The following is a 23,879-nucleotide window of genomic DNA, read 5'->3' on the forward strand; positions in this document are numbered from 1 at the left end:
ACTTTTTTCTCTGCAAAATCGAACTTTAATTGCTGCAACGCATGAGAGATTAGACAGTAGGCAAATACTCACATCTACTTTATAGCTCTTCAGCTTAGATGGGAAAAATGGCAGTTCAAATAATGTGCCTGTGTCAAATCATTAGGGAGTCTGACTACAAGCTCTTGTTTTGCAGCCAAAACTAGGTTGTATGTGCATGTTCAGATTTTCCCTTGTTAGAGAACATCCTGTCAGAAGCATCAGAAAAAAACTGAACCTGAACAATCTGGACAAAGCTGTGGCTTTGGGTTGGGGTGGATTTTTTTGTTTTGGTTTTTTTTTTTTGTTAGCTTATTTTTTGTTCATTTATTTAAATCAGTGCCTGGTCTACTCTTCAGAAACAGTTAAAGAAATAACTTCACACAGGTTGTTGGAGAGTATCTGTATAGCTTGACTGAGATTACAGTGAGAATCTAAGACTTCTTCAAGTTTTTCGGCCTCCAGTTTTCTGTGCAGAGATAAATGGCAGAAAACTGGTGACATTTTGAAGACTCTTTGGAAAGAAAGAACAAATTAGCAACATCATTATTACAGATTGTAACACGATTATGAACAGAATGTAATGTAAGCTTTTTAATAATATTTGATGTAACTGTATTAGTGTCTCTTCAGTTTTTCATGGTTATCACTGAACACCTTCAATTTACATTCTTAAATTACTGTGTAAATAAAATATGCGCAGAGTTCTTGTATGTGAACAGTACTTACATTTAATTACAAATGATCTGGACATGTTTATAGATGAAATACATTAAAATTGTTTACAGGAAATAACCTCAACTAGCACTAATTTTGAAATCTAAATTTTCACAACAGTACTGAGAGTAGCTCAGCTATTTTTTTGAACATGCTTTTCAAAATGGGATTTGGAATGCAGTAGAAAAAAAACCCAAAGAAATGCCAAAAAGAGGGAAGCACAGAAGATCAAAACTCCATAGCAGGTTGGATCAATAAAATATTAAACTGTAGTTCTTAAATGTAAGTACTACACCAAGTAGTAGTGTGGCTGTTCTTAAATGTTAAAGCCCTTGTTTTCTAAAGGAGACAGTAATAAGCATTTTGCCTATTCAATCCACTCAAGATTTAGACATTGTGCTATAAAAGCAAACATATCCGACACTTCTTCTATAACTTTAGCAGTTGGCTTTCCTGCTCCATGCCCAGCCTTAGTGTCAACATGGATGAGAAGCGGATTGGTTTGTTTGCTGCTTCGGCCCACAGTGTACTGCAGGGTAGCGATAAACTTCAGTGAATGCAGAGGGACCACACGGTCATCATGGTCCGCTGTGAGAAGCAGCGTGGAGGGGTACTGGACACCATCTTCTTCTGGTAGTTTGACATTGTGAAGTGGAGAGTACCTGAGAAAAACACACAAATGTTTCTGTATCTTTTTCTTCAAGACCCAACAAGAAGGTCCTTTCCTATTGAAATCGTCACAGTCGCATTTGTTAGCACTCAGAATAGAACAGTTCTCAGTTACTTTAATCAGAATTGCACTAATGGCAACTGACACGCAGTAGTGGCCACAGATCTCTGGCTCTTAAACGTGAAGCAAGTGCATTTCTTTAGTTTCAGAGAGACATATGTGTACATCTCACAGAAATGTCCAAAATATCATGAGCAGCCAGCAGGGTAACTGCAGCAAAACCTGTCAAGTCCATAGCAGGATCTACCCTGCTGGAAACAGGGAAATTGAGACTCTCAACAGAAGCTAAGAAATTAATTAAGATCCTAATATGGTCTAGTGCCACTCAATTCCTACAAATAAATCCCACCCACATCGTATAATACAATTCACAATGGTGACTGTCCCTTCCTCATGGTAAAAAATACAATTTTTGTAGGGGTTCACTTGAGAATACTCTGTTCTAATAGCCCAAAAGAGTCATTATTCAGAAAGAAAACTTCACGACTGTTAAAAGCTGCTAGGAGAAAAAGGTCTTTGAAAATATGACCACTTGATTCAACTGGGCTTTGAAGACAGTCTTTTATTCAAAACTGACTTTTGGAAGGAAATGCTCAACTCCCCAAATTCAGTGTGGGAAAGGATGAAGTAATCATCAGAATAGGTATTGATCATGACAACCGGAAACTGTTGAGCAGACTACATGTTTTAACAACCACAGAAAGTATTTAAAGGCACTTACTTGCACAGCCATTCAAACTGCTCTTTACAGTCGGAGCAACCATAGTCAGTGGTCCAAGCATGGCCGATGGTGTACTTGTGGAATTTGAGCATGTCCATCACTCCCACTTGGGCAATAGCACAACCAAATAGGTCAGGGCGCTGATTAGCACAGGCAGCTTCAACAGGAAAACAATTCCATTAGCATTCAGATCTTAAAGAATTAAGCTCAGCAGTAAAACGTTCACTACCAAGTCGCAGAAGAGAGAAGGCTGTCAGTGAATATGAAGTCAAATAAGACTTTCAAGCAAAACTGTAAGCAAATACAAAAATGAATAAAAAATACAACTCTGAAAGATGTTGTGTTCAAAAGAACTTAAGAGCCATTTCTGTGCTCTTCAGACACCAAACATGTTGCCCTATGAAAACTGCCTTTCCAACCACCAAATTGGGTCTGAAAGAGAAATGAACTTTTAAAGCATGTGACATTTTGAACTGCGGAACTGAAGGTACCTAAACCAGTCGCTGTTTAAACTTTTAATATTAGTATCAAGAAAGAAAAGGGCATTCAGGATCAAAAGCCCTCCATTTACTGATGAAAGTTGTCTTCCATAATTACTATGTAAACCCATATGAAAAGAGTTTTGATAAAGGCAGACTGATACAAAATCAGTGGAATAACCTCAAATTAACAAAGGGAATTACTGCTGTTAAAATTTTCTTGTTTTACGGTTTTTATCTTCCTACAACTGGGAGGGACAATTTCTTTAAGAATAATGCTTGCTTATGTACTTTAAAAATAACCGCAGTAGGCCCATCAAGCTCAGTGTTCAATTTATAAGAGTGGCAACTGGCAGATACCCTGGGAAAAGGTGTTGAACAAATACTGGGAGATCTCTCCTTTTAATTATCATGTGATGAACTCTAAGTTTTCTCTGAGTTGGAGTTATCTCCAGCCATCCTATTAAACAGCCATCAAAACACACCTCCCCTGTAAATACAACTACTCCTTCTCTTAATGTTTATTCATCCAGTGTTCATCATATCCTGTGGCACTAAGTTCTTCAATTCCAATTCCTGTTTCTTGATCTAAACCTTTTGCCTGCTGATTTTACAAGTTCCCCTGCTTTTTTTGAATTTTAAGAAATAAGAGCACCGAAATTTTCACATAACTACTACAATGGGTCCCAGAATCCCTTAATTGATTCAGAACTATTCCCTGTGCATCAAGATGTAGGTATAATCTTTCCTAAATTCTTCTTATCTCCTCATTTTTGTCCATTGTGATAATGGATTGATTATTGCCACTCTTTGCACCCTGCTAACCATGATACTGCTATGACATGACTTTGCTTCCAGCTCAGCAAGGACTTTCTTTCAAAGCCTTATGTGAGGAAGCTTTTGAAAATCCAAGAATAACTCCTCCCCTAGATCACCATTACAAGCCCCATATGCAGCCTGACCCCTTCAGATAGCTCTAATACATTTGAAAGCTGTAGCTTCAGCCTGCAGAATTCTTATCTGTCAGCTATTATTTATTGGTTTCAACTAGCTTGCCCATTAGAGAAGTCAGATTTACTCATCTGCAGTTTGTGTATCACCATGAACCATTTAAAACTTGGCATTACACTTGCCCCCTTCTGTTCCTCAGATATTCAGGCTTAGTAGCCTGCAATTTCGTATCAGAGTTCACTTAGGATCCTGCATGTGCACCATCTGGTCCTGGCAACATATTGCTTTTCATTGGATTGATTCATTCCAGAACCTCTTCTGCTGATGCTTCAACTGGAGTCAGCTCCCCAGAATACTCCCCATGAAGACAGACTGGTGCAGGGAACTCCCCACACTCCACAGGAGGGAACATCAATACAAACAGACCATTTAGTTGTTCTGCTTTGCCATTATTTTTCTTGAATGCTCCTTTTACATCTCACTAACCTGGAAGTCCCACGGATCGTCTGGCCAGCTTCCTGCCTCTGATGTGCACAGAAAAATGTCATTGCTAATCTTAATATTGGAAGCAATTTGCTCATCAGTCTCCTGTGGTCTGTCAGTCCCTGCGAAGAGTTGACACTTTACCCTATTTTCTTAATTTAAACATGATTTTTACTTTCTGAAAGATGAAACTTTACTCCTGGTCATCTCTGATATGTAACTATGCTAACTCTTCCTTATTTATGAGTCGTTTCGATAAAGTATATATAGACCCCTAAAGAGATCTACGTAAAAGATCTTTAGGTTTTAACTGAAGCTTTTGATCAGATCCCCCCCTTTCAAGCTATTTTCTTTTATGAACATAAATTGTATTCTGGTAGGAAGAAAAAGCCAAAACAACTACCATAACATTTCATTGTAATAGTCTTTATTTCAGAGTATCTCTTGGAGCACTGTCTGTTGCTCAGGATTTTGTAAGAAATTGGTCCTTGCTAGTTCCTTAAGTAGTTACTTCAGTAAGAGATCATCCATGGAGACATTCATCCATGCACACTGCACCTTTTTAATTAGCCATAATACTTAATTATATTAATTAATGAAGTACAATGTGGAACAACAATTTATTTGTGAATTTTATCCCTCTATACATAACTTTGAGCTTTAAAATTCAGTATGAAAATATGCCTTCAAAACGTCGGAACTGGTTTTGTCTAGCAAACATGAGAGGTCAAACACTGCGTTTGCAGCAGGGTTTTCAGCTCACAGCTGTGCCACTCTGCTCAGCTTGGGGATCACACTGCAGGACAAGGAAGTCTTGTTTTGTGGTTGAATGAGGCAACAGCTCAGGGCTCTGCAGTCCTCAGAGTCACCTCCTGTTAGTCTGACTGAAAGGAAACAGTATTTTGGAAGAGTGTCAATACTCTTCCTTGTCAGCTTTTTCTTCAATAAATAAGAACGGACAAAATCTGGCAGTGAGTCATTAAACCTAAAGGATGAGTTATGATCTCTAATGTTGCATCAACAACTATTGCAAAATTCATTCTTGCTTTAATGAAAAAGACCTTACATGAATTTCCTAAATTCACCTAATTCTACCCAGTCAAGGAAAATCCCTATCTGGTTCATCAAGAGCATGGAAATCCTGCTTGATAGTAATCTACCAGTAAATGCAAGGGGAGGATTCTAACAAGATTTTTTAGAGCAGGGAAGTCTAGATTCCTAACACCTGTCTCCTATCAGAATGATGTATTCCCTGCAGATGTCACTTGCTTCCCCTTACTGAGGAGCCCAACTGAATAGTTCAGCCAGTAAACCAGGGGGTTTTATTACTGAAGCTGGGTAGGATGCACCTCATCCTGACTGAAACTGAAGTCCACGTAAGCACAGACCAGTATTTTCAGGCACTATGTAATATGTTCTAAGTTTAACTGCTTTTCCAAACACATATTTAGGCTCACATAAAATTGACTTGCGCAATGCCCACATTCCCAAATGGAATGCAAACGCTTTAATCCTTAACCATATTCACCCATTTCTATTTTCAATGCACAAACACCTCCTGACACTTGTTACTGAGAAGCATATAAGCAGAAACCAAAACACAACTTTACAAGTACTTGTTACTTGATCTTTAAAACAACTGCTTTTTAAAAATAATAATGCAGGTCTAGCCAAGATGGCTTAGACCAAAGATCTGTACAATTCCAAATCCTGTTTCTTATGCTGGATGCTAATTCACTGAAAAATCGAATAAAACCAATAGAGTCAGTATACAGCAGCAGATAAATACAAAAAGGAGACCAAGCAGAGTGGGCCTGGTAAAATTGCTGGTTTTCTATAATTCAGTTGTTTGTGAACTTGAGGTGCCTTTTCTAACCCCTTCTCACACAAGTAGCTCAAATCTTTCATACTGTCACTTTTCCTGTTGCTTAAAAAAAGGCAAACAGACCCTGAAATTACTACTTTGTGTCTCCTTTTCCTTTCAAAATTGCACAAAAAAATCACCTTCTTTTTCTTCTGCTACTTTCAGACACTTTCAGATAGGGATCTTACCAGAAATAAATTTTGTAGCTCTTAGACTGCACAGAACATGAGATCTTTCTGTGACAAGACTTCTGCTTAAGAGGAGGCTATTAATTTCCTTGAATTTAAGAACACAGCAGTGAAATTTGAGTGAAGAAGATGCATTTGTAACAGACCACACACAGTTTCCCAATGCTACATGACAAATTAATAGTTCAGTAGTTATTTTGTAATGGTTAATCTTAAGAAAGAAAAAAAAAAACCCAAATGTTTTTTAAACCATTCTTACTTTCTGTGTGATTCTACCACAGGGCTAGCTCTTACCACACACGACTGTGTGGCTTTTAACAGTCAGCCTTTGCCAGAGACTGCAGAATCCCAAAGTTCTATGCAAACAGCAAATGAAGAATGACTGTACCTATTTAACACCTGGTATACATTAACGCATTGACAATCCGGCAACTTTTGACAGGCAGATCTCATCAAATTTTGTCTGGTTACTTTAGAAAACCCAGCACCAAACCTGGGAAATAGACAAGCAGTGCTTACCAACTAAAAGGCCCCCATTTGAGCCTCCATTAATAGTCAGCTTCTTTGGGGATGTGTAGCCTTCCTTGATGAGGTATTTGGCAGCACACTGGAAGTCATCAAAGCAATTTTGTTTGTTGGCCAAGATACCACCTAGCACGGAAACAAAACAAATCAGTTGATACCATCAAATCCTTTTAATACCATCTCTTCAGAAAAACATGTGTGCAAAAATACCTGGGAACTATTCCAGTTTCATGAACATTTTAATAATTGATGCAGCTCGGAAAGACAGCAAAAATGAAAGATTCTGTCAACACAAAGAGGCTATAAGATGGTTGTGTCAATAACTCTGATGCTTTCAGAAACTCTGAATAATACATACCTATATTGTGGAGTGAGTGCCAGGTAATGTTCCTAACTAGTGAAAGGAAAGCTAAAAGCTTTGCACAGCAAAATATATACTAAATGACCACATACAATCCACTTGAGGTTTGAGCTAATGGGACTTCAACATCATTAAACTCAGTGACAGTTTCTTAAGGCAATAAAGATTCAGCTTATAAAATAAGCCGTATAAAATAAGCACTTCTAATTTCCTGGATATATAATATGTGGCTGGTAATTTACTTTTTTTTCTTTCATCTGTTTTCAAACCAGATGATATATAGCTACGGTCAAAAAGGGACTTCAGAGTTGCATCTTGCTTTCGAATTTTATTCATTAACTTTCAATATGTAAATGCTTAAGATAATGCCATCATGTTGAATGAAATTCCAAATGTCATCAGCTGTAAGAAGGAATAAATAATGACAGAAAATGTAGGTCGTGATAAGTCTTAATTGATAAGACTCCCAAGTCTGAAAACAAAAAAATTTGCAGGGTGGGATAGGGAAGGAAAAGGATGGTTTTCCGTACAATTTTACAATTATTTCAGTAGAAGAGTATCCACTTAGAGAGCTCACAGTTGTCCAAATCTTGCCTGTTAGGCAAGGGACTAAAACTAGCTCCTCCTCAAAGGTTATCCTACCTAAAGACCATGGTAATCTCAGGCAATTAAATGCTAGGAAGAAATGGGAACTAGGAAGAAAATCCTTGCGTTCCTGTAGCAAAGGCCGTGGCCCACACAGGCAAGCGGGGCTTAAAGGATGCAGAAATGGAAGCCCAGTTTTTTCTGCTTTCTTTGAAAGCTGGATGTTTATTCCAAGCTGATTGCCTAAGGTTCCCCTTATGGTCCAGGAACCTCCAGGAAAATTAACTTTACACTAAAATAAGTGAGATGATCTACAGTCTGGAAACGTCTCTTTATCTCCATTGTCCATCAAGTGATCCTAGACAACCAGTTTAGAATGGTTGCTTCATTTCTATGTTGCAGAAGTTTAGCAAGTCTGACATTCAATCATAAAGATCTTGTAGAACTGAAAGCAGTACATTTTAATTTTTTTGTCTTTTTTTTTTAACAAATACACATCATTCTCGTATTAACAAGACCATTGAAGAGAGACATACTGTGACAACAAAAAGGTCTTCAAATATAGGGCAATAAAGGAGAAATAAATCTTACTCTTTACTCAAAGTACCAGGCTGGTGTAAGGTCAGAATCCTATCTATACAATTAAACCTAAGCAAAAAAAACTTCCGTAATTGCTTCTGGAACTAACAAAGAACACATACATATTTTATTTGAAACTGCAATAAAAGACTTTGGGTCAAAATCAAGCAGGAAATAGGTGGATCAAAGAAGCATTATCATATTAAGATAAATTTTATTAAAATCTATTACAAATCAATCAGCAAATTAAGATTAAAAAAGGATATTTCATCTTTAGCAATAATATCCTGTATCTGCAAGCACATACAGTTTCTATTTATGAAACTATTACATAATTAACTCAATTGTGAGGAAATGACCCAGACAAATAGTTACCACAGATGAAACAGTAAAATCAAGATGCAATGATCTGGAAATACCATTTTGCCAGATAAAAAGATATTATGGATTACTGCCATGGCAAATTGCTACATCACAAGCACCACTGCTTTGGTACATTTGGCTTGCTGACAACATTTCTGGCAACTTATCTACCAGATTCTTGGAATATGAGTAAAGCATCAACATTAAATAGTGATGGGTATGTTACAGAGATAAGAAGGACTTTTCAAGCTTTTTCCCCTCGTAGAGGAATGTGGACAGTTGTCAACAATAAGGCAAGTGGACAAAGACAATTGAATGATTAAGACAAAGACTTGATGGGAAAAACATGGACAGAAATACATCAAAAGTGTTAAGAAAAGGGGAAAAGAGATTGACAGAGCTTTGCAGTGTTTGACTTAGTTTTTCTGTGGCATAAAAGTCTACTTAAAAAACCCTAAAAGGTCAAATGGTTGCCTACAAGTTGGATCCCCCAAGAGTGTGAAGGAGATGATGTCAATGCACTTCTGGAGCGGTTGCTTTCATGTGAACTTCAATCACAGAATCACAGAACCATTTAGGTTGGAGAAGACCTGTAAGATCATCAAATTCAACCATTAACTCAGCACTGCCATGTCCCTAAGACACACCTATGTGTCTTTTAAATACCTCCAGGGATGGTGACTCAACCACTTCCCTGGGCAGCCTGTTCCAGTGCTTGAAAACCCTTTTGGTGAAGAAATTTTTCCAGTCACATTCATCAAACATTAAAAAAAAAAAGTCTATTCATAAATTATGCAAAAACAATATGGAAGAATTATATTCTGAACTCAAGAGTTCACACCTTCTGTAAAATTCTGCAAATGATTTTTTTTGAGTGTGCGTGATACCAAGAGAGTCTAAATAGTCAGTGTTGCTGTCTTGGGGATTTAGAATTGCGCACCTGCAATAACGAAAGAGGTATGTGAAAGCAAGACAGGTCTTTTGCAATACAGACAGACATTTTTTCTAAGATCATTTCAAGATAAATAGCTGCTTTTTACAGTGTTTAAGTCTAGGGAACTTGATCTTGCTTAAAAAACCACAATTATTTTCTTGGAAAATATTGTCTTTGTACAAAACTGTTTTTAATTAGGGGGCAAAAATTAAAAGAATCTAATGAAAACCATCAGATTAACACTGGACAACGTACAGCTCTAACATGTAAGTAAGGAAAAAATCTACTTTTTTTCAGAGTAAGTAAAATGCAAAAGGAGATGTGAGCATGGAAGAGGGAGTGAAAAGAAAATGTTGCAATTTTCATTGCTAAGCCTGCAGTTTTGTTCCTCTGCTTTGACTGACTTACCTTTGTGCCAGGTCTCCCCATATTCACCACCGCCCCTGATGTTCGCCACTGCTAGAACACCTCCCAGGTGTCGCACAAAAATAAGTCTTGACACACTGAAAAAGCAAACAGATAGAGGATTACTTTTATTTTCCAATTTTTATACACTCACCACTTCTGCAGAAATACTTTGAGGGAAAGATCTCTCCCAAAATCAATGATGAAATTGTGAATGAAGTCCCTTTCGATGGCGGACCTGAGTAGTCAGGCTTTTTACAATGGTTATCCATGGAAATGAAACTCCCAGCAGCTTTGAGAGAGGAAGGAACCAGTGCTGGTCCACTCTTCCTCCCTTAGTTCTGCTCTTCGAAGGAGAATGGCCAGTGGTTTGGCCTGACAGATGGCCACTCAGGACATGCCACAATCTTAAAAAATTATCTTCAAGGTCATTAGTGTGCAGATTAGAGTTATGCAGTACCACTGGGCCTTCATAGCTTTCTGAACTGTTCCTTTTTCATGGGATCTCCACTTCTTCAGAGAGGAAAGCAAGACTTAGGAAGAAAGCAAAGAATTAAAACTTAAGATCAGCACTTGATCTTTGTTTATGAGCAGCTATTTTCAACCTAACCTCTGCTTAATATATTTCTTCTGGACCTTTGTAATACTGTGTTTGCAAAGAAAAATTCTGTATCTACCACTCTTTTGTGCCGTGGTCAGCAGTAAAGTGCTGGCCAATCCCATTCTTATTCATTTTCCTCTTGCACTGCTAAATACAAAACAAATAGTATAACATAAAATTACAGGTTCTGCCTCCCCTACTATCTCCTGAACCTGTCTGAAAGCCAAAACAGCATATTTTTTTAAAATGCCAAACTGCAAAATGATCAAAAATATTACTATCATTTTTTTTTCAAATGGACTGAAGTAATTTAAATTATATTTAACAATTAGAATAATTTAATTGTTGATCTGTTGAGGCAGTAGCTTAACATAGCAGAAGCTGCAGAAGGCCAACCACACATACGCCAAGGAGACAAGTAAAATATTAAAATTTAACCTCAACAAGTCTTTTTTCCCCCTCTAGTAGGTTTAAATTTCTTATTTACTTGAATTCTTTGCTCATCCAGAAACCACTGTCTGCAGAAATTAAATTTGTTCAACCACAAGGGCAAGGATTGGGTCTTTTTTTAAGTCCCACTACTGCTTATTAGAAATGGCTTGAAAGATGGTAGTCCTTCCGTGTGTCTCATGTGGATGTAGTATCACAACAGGTAGAATTTTCATACCTCCAAAAACAATTATCTCCGTACTGGCACATGTTCTTGAGAGTATATACCAAGAAGTAAGGAAATAAAAAGCACAAGGATAACTGGTAAGAGATTTCTGCATTTTCATGACCATCAAAGGAAAACTTTTCCACCTAGGCTGGTTATGTGGCCATCAGATGGCTCAGGAGGCATGAATAATCTCAGCTTCTGTAAAATCAATTCTCAAGACCATCACTGTCAATTGCATTTTCCTTAGATTGCTGTGACATGCTGATCAAACGCAAGATTGATATTCTGTAAGCACATTGCCCAAAGGCCAGAGAGCATTACACTGGCAAACTCCAGGACTCCTAATTTCAACAGGTTGCTACACAGCTAATGTGGAGTAGCCTGACAGTAGATTGCCTCATTAGAGTGTGGCTTCTTAATTTTTGGTATGTAGAGTCACAAAACCTTCCAAAATATTCTCCACTTCTTTTCCCTGTCTGTCTCAAACGTTGGACCTCTTGGTCCAAAGTTACTTGATTCCCCAATAATCCGAAGTAGTAAGAATTGCAGGTAAGGTAAGAGCTTGCTTCCCAAATATATTCCCTGAGAATACTGAAAAAATAAAATACTCCACAACAGAGTCCATCCTCTTCCACCTGCTGAAAGAAACTGTGCCTGTCTCAGGGATCATGGTGAGTCAGGACCGTAACTTGATCAATACTTTGAGACACATGCCTTGAGCTTGTAACAAACTTTCTCAAAAGTACTTTTAAGTTCAAGGAACCAGGTTTTATAAGCATAGAATCTGAACTTACTACTTTTTTAAAAAGTGAAACTTCCAGGTAATCAGACAGCACAAAGCTCAAGTTTCACACACAACCCTACTACTGCCTCCTGTGTTTTTCCAGGTGGATTCTTGCTTACAAATTTGATTTCAAGTCACCTTTGTGGCTGAGTCACAGCAAACTGCCCAGTCAACCTGGATGGCTACAAAATGTCTCATTCTGCAAAAGAAAGTCTGGGTCCCTGCTCTTTCTAACAGTCCCTGCAGCCTTTTGCTCATTACACCTGTTTTTCTTTCTCTCCTGGAAGCAGGATAAAGGAAAGGGCAACAGGGTCAGGATGGAGTCAGTGGAGGGATTAGAAAATAGTTACCGCCCTGGAGAACTCCTTCCAGACCCTCTCATCACTCTTAAGGAGCATAACACAAAAAATAATAAATCAGGTATTGTTTTTTACAGTAGAGAACAATGTGAGGATCTATGCTTCACAGAGCAAGAACACTTTCCCAGAATTACTAATCTGATTTCAGGTATTAGAGCTGACAGAAAAATGGAGGCTAGCGCACAGGTGATGGAGAAGAAGTCCTGAGTCACTGGACTTGGTTGCTTTCTCAGTTTTTGTGGAGCTGAAGGGAGCAGTAACAGAATAAGCAAAAGGAGTAATCCTCCACTCTGCACTGAGGGCTGCTCTGTTGCTTGACCTTTCTCCAGGCTCACAGTCTCTCTTCCCTGCACCTCTTTGCTTAAAGGCTGGGAACAACCTGGCAGTGAAATGCAATTTCACAGTCTGCTGCACAACCAGCTGTATTCCAGGATGAGTTAGAAATTGCTTCTCCTGTACCCACGCAGGCACACACAGAACAGTGAAGGGAAACATGTTGGTTCCTACAGCGTGGTTAGCCAAATCTGAGGCATTAGTAGTGGGTTTGTGATGGCATCTCCCCAGCAGCTCTGCCAAGCCACTGGTATCAATTCCATCAGCCTTCACTTGCACTTGCTATGTGGGCTGTATAATTAATGACAGTACTCTCTCTAGCAAGCACCATCTCAAAATGCCACCAAATGCAGCTCTCCAGTCCAGAGAAGCATATGAAAGATGCATGCTTGCATTCAAAAATAAACCACTACTGTAACTGACTTAATGACTTTGGCCTGTCATTCTTGCAGTTATTTCTGGATCCTGTAACCTGTTGGTTTGTTTCTATTGCTTTCAGTGAAGAAGATTTTTTCATTTTTGATGTGAAAAGGAATGCTAGTTTCTGAATTAAGCAGAAATAAGCTACCCAAAGCAGAGAGCTGGCTCACACTAATGGGTGTGAAATACCAGTAAGAAAATACTGTACTGGCTGGAAGACATACAGGACAGAATTGAACCATTGGAAAGGAGAAGATGGAGTGCTTTGTGGAAAGTTCTAAGAGCCTTAAGTTTAAATAAAACAACCTAGGAGTGTTTAGCTAGGAATATTTTTTTTTGGTTTTTTAAAGGTAAGCTGGCTACTACCTGGTTACATTTCCATAGCTACATCTCAGCTCAGGACCAGGTGAACGATGTGGCAAGTCTCAGCCTTGGCCATCCTGTGGCTGCTTTCTAGCACTTGTGCCTGTTGCCATCAAAAAAAAAAAAAAAAAAAGACCAAATAGTGGTGTTGGGCTGTGGCTGGAACAGCACTTGGACTGGGGAACTCCTTGTGGAGTGCTGTAGTATACAGTAACAGGGATGGAGTAAAACATTAGTGGAATCTGCCAGGTAAAGGGTGAACTGGACATCCTGCCTTTCTGTCATAAATTCTCTCTCACAATTTCCTTTCCCTGATTTTGCCTGCCTACTTTTGGAACACATTCCCTCATCAAGTACACAATTTTCAAGTTATTAGCCATAAACATGTATTTGAAGGCTTTGGCTTTTTTTTCTTTTAGAAAGAGACAGCCGAGAAATCGTATCTTGATATTACAGGGAGAGACTAAGGAGGGAGGTGTAGCCAATCATGTTTTATTTACATGGTCAGTGGGATAAAATATTTAAATCTGAAGGTCACTGATTGTTCTCTGTGCATTTACTTTTAAGCGACTGTTACAAACTCATATTCTTAATTTATGAACTGTATAATGAAGGTTTCATGGGGTTCAGGAAAATATAGGTCACTGCTCCTACCTCCCATCTTCCTCTCTTCTAAATGTCAGCTGCACCCTCTTGCTGCTGTTTGCTGGACTCCTACGGGAATCAATTTTTAGCTTGCCAAAATGGCAGAAAACCACCCACTCTGTTTTGCTGGGATAGTTTTCTGTCATTCTTGTGAGGTAAATCAGCTTAGCAAAGGCTCCAGCAAGCACCAGGGCCAATGGATGGGAGATGGAAGTAGGCAATGTGAAATACCTTCTCCTTTTGCCAGCAACCAGCTTGTGTCAGCTCTGCAGTATGTGAAATTTTACCTTAAATCAATAGATATGTAATATTTATTTTATGTTCTTTAAAAAAGAAAGCATGGTAAGTTTTATCACAGTTTTCAGCATTTACAATAAACTGTAATAAATCAGTGGTTGAACCTAACTAAAAAGGAATTTGAAAACTATGCTAGTTATATAATTGTGTCTCTCAAGAACCACAGGAAATTAAAAGTGTAGCTTTATGAGGCAGATAAAAAGCTTACAAATAATCACAGAACACAAGATGGGAGGTCCATTGTTAGACAAGGTATTTGCTAAAAAGGATGAGAAACTGTAAATGCTATTCAGAAATACAATCACAGCAAACAAGAAAGGCAAGCACTAAAAAGGATTTCTTGAAATGTACTAACTCTAAAGCAAGACTGGTAGCACCTAAACTTAATAGGATTGTTTTGTAACAGATTGTTTTTCTGCGGTGAGTTGCTCTTCTGCTACCTGAAAAACTGTTCTCTATTCAGCCCTTTCCATTTTTTTCCTCTGCCTCACCTAGGAGCATTTCTTAAGTATTCAAACACTGCCTCTTAGCAAGTCTATTCAAAATGCTTTGCTTAAGAAATAAGCCTTTTCTTTAAAGAGATCATCTATGCAATAAAGCTTACGGCTTTTGAGAGCTACAAAGCCTGTTCTGCACACAGCATTTTTGGTTTAAGTGTTGCTTTGCATTTGTGGAGACAGTATCATTTGCGTCTCAAGACACAATCCTCTTTCCTCTTTCTTGATCGTATGGGACATAGAAGGATTTTGCTTCTGACATAATCTCAGAAATGTAATATGAAAACACACCCAAATTTTAATTATTTACATTAATTTAGCCAAACATTTGATTTTCTATACTATCTAGACATAGGTAATTGTTTAACTTGAAAAAAGAAAACTTCCTATGTTATTAGTTCAGCAAAGGGCTCAAATATTTCCTTAATATATAAGTCCATGATTTTCTGTTGAACTCAGTGACAGAGCAGGAAGAGGTTAAAGTGTAATCCTAAAGGCTGGGTGACTGTTGTAAACCTCAGGAGAGCAGAGCACTTCTCTGCTCTGGCAAAATTTCTTCTGTGAGCCCAGGCAAAACCCTTGAATTCAGAACTAACAAAGCCTAACAAATGATGCCTGGGCACTGATGTGCAGGCAGCCCTTATGGCGCCCATCTTGCTCCTCAGGGACCTGAAATGCATCCTGTCAAATTCATTGTCCACTCTGCCCACAGTCTGTGACAGTTGTTAACACCAGATACTTCAGAAGAAAGTGGGAATCACCCTGCTTACCTGTAGCTTGGTGTAATTGATATGTTGAAGCCTCCATATCCATACAAGAAGGCAGGATGAGAACCGTCTAATTTAATTCCTTTCTTGTGAATAATAAACATTGGGATCTTAGTGCCATCTTTGCTAGGGTAGAAAACCTAAGACAAGAGAAAAAGAAATACAAAATGCTCTTAGTGCTGTAACTCTCCACAAGTGCTGTTAAAAAGAATCAGAGGTGATCGTTTCTGTTGTGCCTGATGGGTAAAACCTTCTGAGCAACTTGCACCAATTGCCCAGGTCAGGTTCAGCAATGGGCACCACCAGTTTGGTTTCTTAATAGCTCTGGAAAATGTATCAAAATGAGACAATACAAATGATGGTATGATGATATCATGTTTAGGTGTCTTTTCTATCAATTCTACACACAAGAGGGTTTAAGAAAATGTTGCCAAAAGAATACAGTTCTCTGCAAGGGAAGACTGGGAAAACACAAGGGCTACATGGTCCATCACATGTGAAAGGAGCAAAGACTGAGCTGGCACAGAGAACAGAACTAAAACCAGATTACCTGCACAGATGAATTCACCAGGGCAAGTCTGTGTCCAGCAAAAGTGGACTAAGCCCAGTCTTTCAAGGTTGTCTCAGAAACGCTTCACCTCATCAGGATGGAAACACAAGCCACGACAGAAACTTTTGTGGCACTTGGTGCATTTTCAGACATTATGTAGCAACTAGAACCAGGAGAAGTTGCAGAATCCCCAGTCCATTATGTAAGACAACTGAACTGCCCACTGGCTTTCAGGAAACCAGCTCCCAAAACATCAAGTATCCACATAGCACATGCTTTCATATGTCTTTCTATTGCTTGCTGCCACAGCACTGTGTGAAGTTAAAAGCTGAACTCCATGTACACAAACACAGACTGTAATTGCTTAACACAGTTCCCACATCTTCTTGTTTTGATGCATGTCTCTGCCTGCATACTCTAATTTGGGATCCACTGTGTCATATTTTGCCAGTCAAGCAAAACACGTGGCTGTGAATGCAGTTTATTGCTTGTCCTAAAATTCTGGCTGATTCCTTTTCACTGCCTCGCTTTAACATCATTGCAGCTTCTACTCTAATTAGAACAAAAATGTAGTAAATGAAAAATGACACATTCTTATAATTTAGTTGCCTGTTTACAATCTCTGCTTTTAAAGGAAATAGTCCTACTGTGATTTATAACGCACATGATCAACAGGTTCTATTTTTACAAGACATGAACCTCACCAGTAATATGAACCTATGCAACACATTTATTCTGAGCATTGCCTGTAATGTGAAACATGTAAATCCACATGGCATGCTGAAAACAAAGTAATCACATATAATTTTAGTTCAATCATTGCTAAGGAAATGTGAGAAATTTCAAATGAAATCACATCTACCTCCAAAGGCTTTACCAAAACCTCTATAGACATATTACAGATAAAAATTCAGTATTTCACAGTGCCCAGTAGATGGAAAAAAACCCAAAAAACAAAAGTCTAAGGGCATTTTTACACAGATGAAATCACTGTTTCCAACTGCAGCCATAACTGTATCTTAACTGACAAAGTGCTTCTCAGAACGGTAGAATATAAAGAATTTTCACTTTAAATAGTTACTTGAACACTATAAACAAACAAAATAACTGATGAACAGGAGAACTGCTGAGGATGATGATGAGGAGTCCCAGAGACTCTTCCATAAAACACCATCCATCAACTCCAGCTGGTGCTGGCAATTCTCGGGAAGCGAGCACCTGGCCTTTCTACATTTCCAGAAACTTACTGCTGTTGGCCAGTCCTTTCCTGATGATTAAAATATGCCATGAATTTTAATGCTGGTTTCTGAATGAGGACTTTATTTTTTTTACAACTCCCTAAAAACTGACTTCTGTAGGGCTTTTATTGTCATCAGTTAAGATAAAACATACCATTAAATGAAATCTCAACAGAAAAAAAAGATGCATGTCAAGCTGACACTTGCAATTTAAGGGTTTTCAGTCCTATCTTTGCTAAAATAATGATTATCTCTCCCTGCAAGATGAACACACGAGAGAGGGGTGGAAATCAATTCAGCGAGACGCTAAGATATGTGAAGCTATTTAAGCATCTCCAGATAGACTATTTTCAACAACTGATTCAATCTCACCTTTAAATTAGCTGTTATCTCTGAAGCAAGTCCAATGGTTTATTCATGTAACCAATAAAGGGACGTGCTTCTATCTCAATTAAGTTAAACTGCAAAGGGCAAGCCCTAAAAAGGATTCCCAAGATGGTGTTTCATGCCTAATTTTAGATGCTGTCAGCTTTTACAATGGTAAATGCTCATAAAAGGGTACTACATTTTTCTGCTTTATCACAGACAGGAGTGATCCACTTGTGCCAGCCACATTATATTACTCATTGTTCATATATTGTCCAGTAAGGTCTCATGTCACTAAACTCAGCATATGTAAGAAGAGGACAAGTTAGAAAAATTTATTTGAAGGGAAAAGGATGGAGAAAAATACTTCAGAAGTACTATTATGAACGCTGAAACTCACCATTCAAGGAGGGACCTGCTAAAAATAAGTATCTTCAGCCTTTAGGAATGCAACAGCAATGCTGTGTGGTAGACAGGGCACTCCTGCTGTGTGCAACCCTTGGTGCTATTCTAGGACCATAGTGCTGGAGCAGTACAGCAGCCCTGGAATAGCCATAGCTTTGTCTCCCTCTAATATCCCTGTGTCACATGGCAGTGGGGTCTCAGTGCCAGAATCACTTTCAATTCAGATGGTAGAACCTGAGGCATACATTTATAGCCTCTAGTCTACTTATTGTGATGCAAGGAAAAAGCAACACTATTTGCTATAAATTACATGAAAATTAAGCTGTATAAGCTACACAAAGCCCAGTCTTTATCATTCTTCTTTAGTGCACACATATATATTTAGAGAGTGGTGTGTTGTTTTGTTTTGGTTTTTAAACTTAGCATTTGAAAGCAATTTACACTCCATCTTCACCTGAAAAAGTCAGTGGAAGTTTATGTCAGAGACAGTTTACAGAATAAGTTTTACAAGCAAATACAGTTAACAGCTCTGTGATTGGGCTTGTAAATTTACTTAGGGGTTGAACAGGATAAAAATGTTCTATACATTCATTCCTGGGGAGCTCTCTGTCCTCCTAATTATTATCTTTAAATGTGCAGTATTTTTGTTAGGTGAATGTTCACTTAGGGAAGAGGGGAAATATCAGCTTGCATTGTAGACACAGACACTAATTCAGAAAGACTCTGTATTTATCCACCTCTGCCTCTGCTATGACAAGAAGCATCCTCTCCATCTCAAGTCACCAGGAGGCAAAACTAAGTCTTTTAGAAAAGTAAAAAGATTTGAAAAACAGACGCTGCAAATGAAGTTTTTCTTTCATTTATCTACAGAGATAACACAGACAGACATTGATACTTACACACAGAACTAAAAATAATTTTGGCAATCATCCGACATGCACTTCTCTTACGAGCAAATATGAAATCAGTATTTTGAATATTAAAGAAAGTGACACAATAATCCCCACAAATAAGTAAAACTCATGCACTCGTATTGTGCCACATAACTAAAAATACCTAAAATTACTGACATTGAATAGAAACTTCAATTTTTAAAAATTAAAAACCTCAACAACTTCTGAGGTTTTATTTTCACTTTTACTCCCTTTCAGAACTATTTTTTCTGTTTATATAATGGAGATATTAAAAGATGTTGGGGTAAGAAAAGTGCACCTGAAATCATCTTGCTTTTACAAAACCTAAAATCCTTCTACACAAAAAACCAACTGCAAACCCGTACACATTTAAAATTAACCTTCTAAGGTATTCAACACAGGTTTTGAAATACTGCTGTAAAACACACATCTAAAATAATCTTGTCCATATGGGTCTAATGTATATATGTTTTGAACTGTGAACAATATCTGAATGTTCAGAAATCTTTTGTCATTTGCCTGACTCGCTCATGAATGGCAAAGCATTAAAATCCAGTTAAAAAGTGATCAGTTTGTCTTGTCAAAAAGAATTATTTCCTGTAGATAAAACATGAATTTTATACCTGAAAAGAAACTTTGATTTCTGAGACTTGAAAACACTCCTTATGTCACAGTAGGCTAATTATTCTTAGGAAGCCAGTAGTTATTCTAATAATGTCTCTCTCAAACTCTCTTTCAAGATTAGGTATTACATACCCGAAATAGCAAATGTTTCCATGTCTATGTGTGCTTGATCAAAACCAGGTAAGAATTACACTTGTCATTAGATTGACATCCATTGTGTGAAATGCCAAAAAATTTTACAAGGAGCAATTAAAACGGCATATAAATCAAGCTGGAATGCTCCTTATTAAAAATTCATGTTCAATAATTTAGGTTTATTAACACCACAACAATGCCTTTAAAACAATTTTTTCCAATGTCTCCTATATAATTTTTCTGAGATAATTCCTTTTCACTTGAATCAAACACAGGATTTAGCAGTTTTGTGAAATTTAGTCATTGTTTTCTGCTTCTAGGTAAGAACAGCTGCCCTCACACACTGCTGCAACCACCACAAAGTTACAGACAGCACTGGGGAGGCAAAACATTCTGTTCAGTCCCAGCAACCCCAGACACAGGGGCTATAGGGAATGACTACTTCAGGTTTTACTTCCTGGAACTGAGTTTCAAACATCCAGTTTCACATAAAGTATTTCCCTTGTTAAATGAAGATTTCTCATAACACACCAACATTTGAGATTTGTGGAAGAAAAGCATAAGGAATTCAGAGTAAATCATACAACGTTGCCCATGTTTTCCGAAATGTCAATTCCCAAATGTCAATTCCCAAATGCTTTGTTAAAGGCTCACTGTTTTAAAAATCCCACACTAGTATCTTTGAAAGGTGACCAGGACAGTAAACTTAAAGGAGTAGCCCCTGGAGAAAGTTTTCCCGCACAGATGGAACATCAAGGTTTTCAAACCTATATTTAGGTACCGAGATAACAGTGCCTGAGGCTGAACAATGCCACATAGGAACACGTCCCACCGACAAGCCCTAACACTTGGTGCTTCAGGAAGGCAAGTCACAAAGACCCTGCTCTCACACCAGCAAGTCTGAACACTTCTGCTGAATTGGCAGGCAAGGAGAAATCCTCTCAAGATGCCAGGGCAGAAAACTCACTGATTCAACCAGAATCATGTGCTGCCTTCCACAGCACCTGTCCATAGCCCATTCCATCCCTCATCACCTCTGACCTTACAAAAAACCTGACACTAGTCTGGGGCTAAAGACTATATAGCTCATCAGAAGCAAAACTCCCTATTTATTGCAGCAGTGGCATGGACCCAAGGATAAGATCAGCAGTGGCCCCTTAGGCAGCTCTAGCAGCCAGCCAATGGCCACCCGTAAGAGCAGCTCTTACTAACCACCAGTTCTTGTATTCTTATATAGAGCATGAATCAGAAGTCAGGAAAAATAACAGAGAACTGTCACCACTACAGAGTAAATCCACAGGATCTGAGGTTTCCTTTCTTCAGAGGGGAATCCTCATCCATCTTCTTTAAGCCTCTTAAATTAGCTTCAAAGCAATTCTGTGTGGGTTGCAAAGCTTGCTTAACACAGAGCTGGAGAGGGGCCAAAGTAACTCAGTACAGTAAAAATTCATGCAGGTAAAACCCAGAAAGAAGAACACCCACCACAGACGTTTGCAAAAGCACTATGAAAATAATCAAGAATCCGCTCAGAAGAAATTGTTTCACCACCCACTCACCGGCACAAAAAGCAGACTCATGCTGACAGAGGCAAAGAGCCAGGAGATGGTCTTTTAGAAGAAATGTCTCCTTGCTACTAGGTTCAGCTGCCTAGCTGCAATTGACTGCAGGGAGGTCTCTCACAGGGTGGTGGGAGGATGTAGGGGAAGACAAGAGAAAAATACAGGTGAAAGATCACAAATCCTGCAAGACTGGCATGGCAGAAATTTAAATCACTCTTTGCTAGATAAGCTAAAAGGTATCATCCCATTTATATAAAGCCTTAGTGGTAAATGGGATCCAGTGAGACCCCTACACACACTCTACTTCTGCAACCAGAGAGGCTTTGTGCCTCTTCTGTTTATTCTTTGCCCCTCTCAGTGCAATCTCAGAGCTTCCTGCAGCAGAATAATTAGAATCTGTCAGGTACAGTTACTCCTTTCATCAATTTGCCTTGAAGATGACTTAGTGTACAGTGTAGAGACAGACAGATATGAGAGATAAATTTACCTTTTCATTTAAATATACATTGTAGTCATATTAAACAGCAAAATGTCCCAGGGGCCTTTGTAAGTTACAGTCTCTTTTCTGAATTGCCTCTGTGCTTAGGCATTCAGGAAATGTACTACTATGAAGTAGTATAGCATGAGACAAGCAAAGGAATGTCTCGATGGAAGCAGCACACCATTATGAATAAAACCATAAATAACAGCTGCTAGCTAGTCCATTTTCTGTCATTAAATCATGCTTTACTTCACTGAATAAACTGCTCTGACGAGGCAACTCACTGCAGTAGTGTGTAGGCATTAGAAAGTAAACACTACTCATTTTTACCATGCTGGAAATCAGTTCAAGCTGTGATGAGAAACATGATAAGAACAAAAATGTAGAGGCAACTTTCCATGGGTAAACAAGAGGGAGAACTCACTTTTTGCAAGCTACTTCACAATAACTATTCTTATTTATGGTTTTATGATGTGGTAGGTGCACACACCTAATCCAATGTGCTGAGAAAGAGATACATTCACTCAAACTAGCTAGTAACTAGCTAATTTACCTTTTCTTTCTTTGACTCCGTCTTGCTTCAAACTTGCTTGGTTATCTCAACATAGCCTCATTGTTGAGTGTTTACAAGCTTCAGGAGGATGACACAACTACTGTTGGATTTTCTCCATAACATAGGGGCAGCTACACAGTTCAGGGTGCTCAATTTTCACTTGCAAACCCATACCCAAAAATTCTTGCACAGAGAAAATTCAATCTTGACAATGGGGATGTCAAGTGCCAGCTTGTGCCAAAGCCTTGAGAGGATCCATGCGTTTTTTACATGGCCAAGAAGCTTTGTTCATGACTTTCAAATGCCAGGCAATTTCAGAAGGCTCTGCTCTCTCTTCCTTAGAGAATCATACCATGTTTATAGATGCCAAGTTGGCTACCTAAATGCAGAAGTGCTATAAATCACTAAACACCTACAAAAATTCTGCGTGTGGCTAGTACAATATTAAAAAGCCATTCATGCTTTTTGGTTTGAAAGAAAACAGAGATCATCTACACCAGACAGTGCATATTTCAAAATCAGTTCCAAATCACTTTTCCTGTGAATATTTACTCTGAAGTACTTACTGAAATGAATAGGTCATTAAAAATATTGTGAAGCAATTCCGTGTGCATTTTCTCACTCAAATTATAGCTACATATAATTCACTTTCTGAGATAAACTTGAATTTAAAGTTACTCATTTGTGCCCCTACGTGATTAAAAAACCACCAAAATGGTAGCAGAAGAAGAAAAAAATCCCTTGAGAATGGTTGAGGAAAAACTTAAGTCCTGGAAAATATCTGGGGCGCTATCTTAGAAAAAATAATTCTAAGGTTCAGATGCTATTGATTTTGAAAATTTGCTGTGGAGAGACTACTATTGTTTTCAGATTTGCAGTAGACATTTGTACAATGAAGAAAAATCACTCAGTGAGTAGCAAGAAGCAGAAGAGAATTATCAGTTTTCATTCACTGTTGTAACAATACTTAGGGAAAAAATTAAACCAAATCTGGTATAAAGCAACCCAGCAAAAATTTCAACTGCTGCTGTAGTTTCCAGACAGATGTCAAAACCAAGACTTTGAAGGTACTTCATACCAGGCACACCAAGGAGTGTGCTGAAGCACCCTTGTAATACTCTTGGAACAGTGCAGAGAAAAATGAATAAAAAAGAGGAATGCTTTTTTTTTTAAGAAGCCCTAACACTAAGGACAGTCTGCAGCAATCTTTCCTTTCTTAGGCAAAAGATGAACAAGACAGTAAAAGCCAATAAACTTGTATCAGACATTAGGTAATCCACAACTAATAATCAACTATCAATAAATATATGTATCAAATGTCTAATGATGCCAGATCAACTAGAATGAGTGCTATCAGTTCAAAAACCATCAGTAAGCAGAAAGAAAAAGTCAGGGATGTTCCTACTAGTAAAAGACTCCCTGATTTC

At 38.2% G+C, this 23,879-nt stretch overlaps 1 protein-coding gene across 1 annotated transcript in view; it reads right to left on the minus strand.

Moving 5' to 3' along the window:
* Positions 1–736: 736 nt before the first annotated feature.
* The window catches only part of PREP (prolyl endopeptidase), a 91,242-nt gene continuing 68,099 nt past the window's right edge, over positions 737–23,879 (minus strand). The window contains exons 11-15 of the mRNA XM_032101355.1: positions 15,631–15,767; positions 9,907–10,001; positions 6,671–6,802; positions 2,187–2,343; positions 737–1,397 (exon numbers count right to left, since the gene is read on the minus strand). Of these exons, the coding sequence (XP_031957246.1) occupies positions 1,103–1,397; positions 2,187–2,343; positions 6,671–6,802; positions 9,907–10,001; positions 15,631–15,767 (816 nt within the window). The 3' untranslated portion in view covers positions 737–1,102. The remainder of the gene's footprint in view (positions 1,398–2,186; positions 2,344–6,670; positions 6,803–9,906; positions 10,002–15,630; positions 15,768–23,879) is intronic.

Source organism: Corvus moneduloides, chromosome 3, assembly GCF_009650955.1.
Source record: "Corvus moneduloides isolate bCorMon1 chromosome 3, bCorMon1.pri, whole genome shotgun sequence".
Lineage (NCBI taxonomy): Eukaryota > Metazoa > Chordata > Aves > Passeriformes > Corvidae > Corvus > Corvus moneduloides.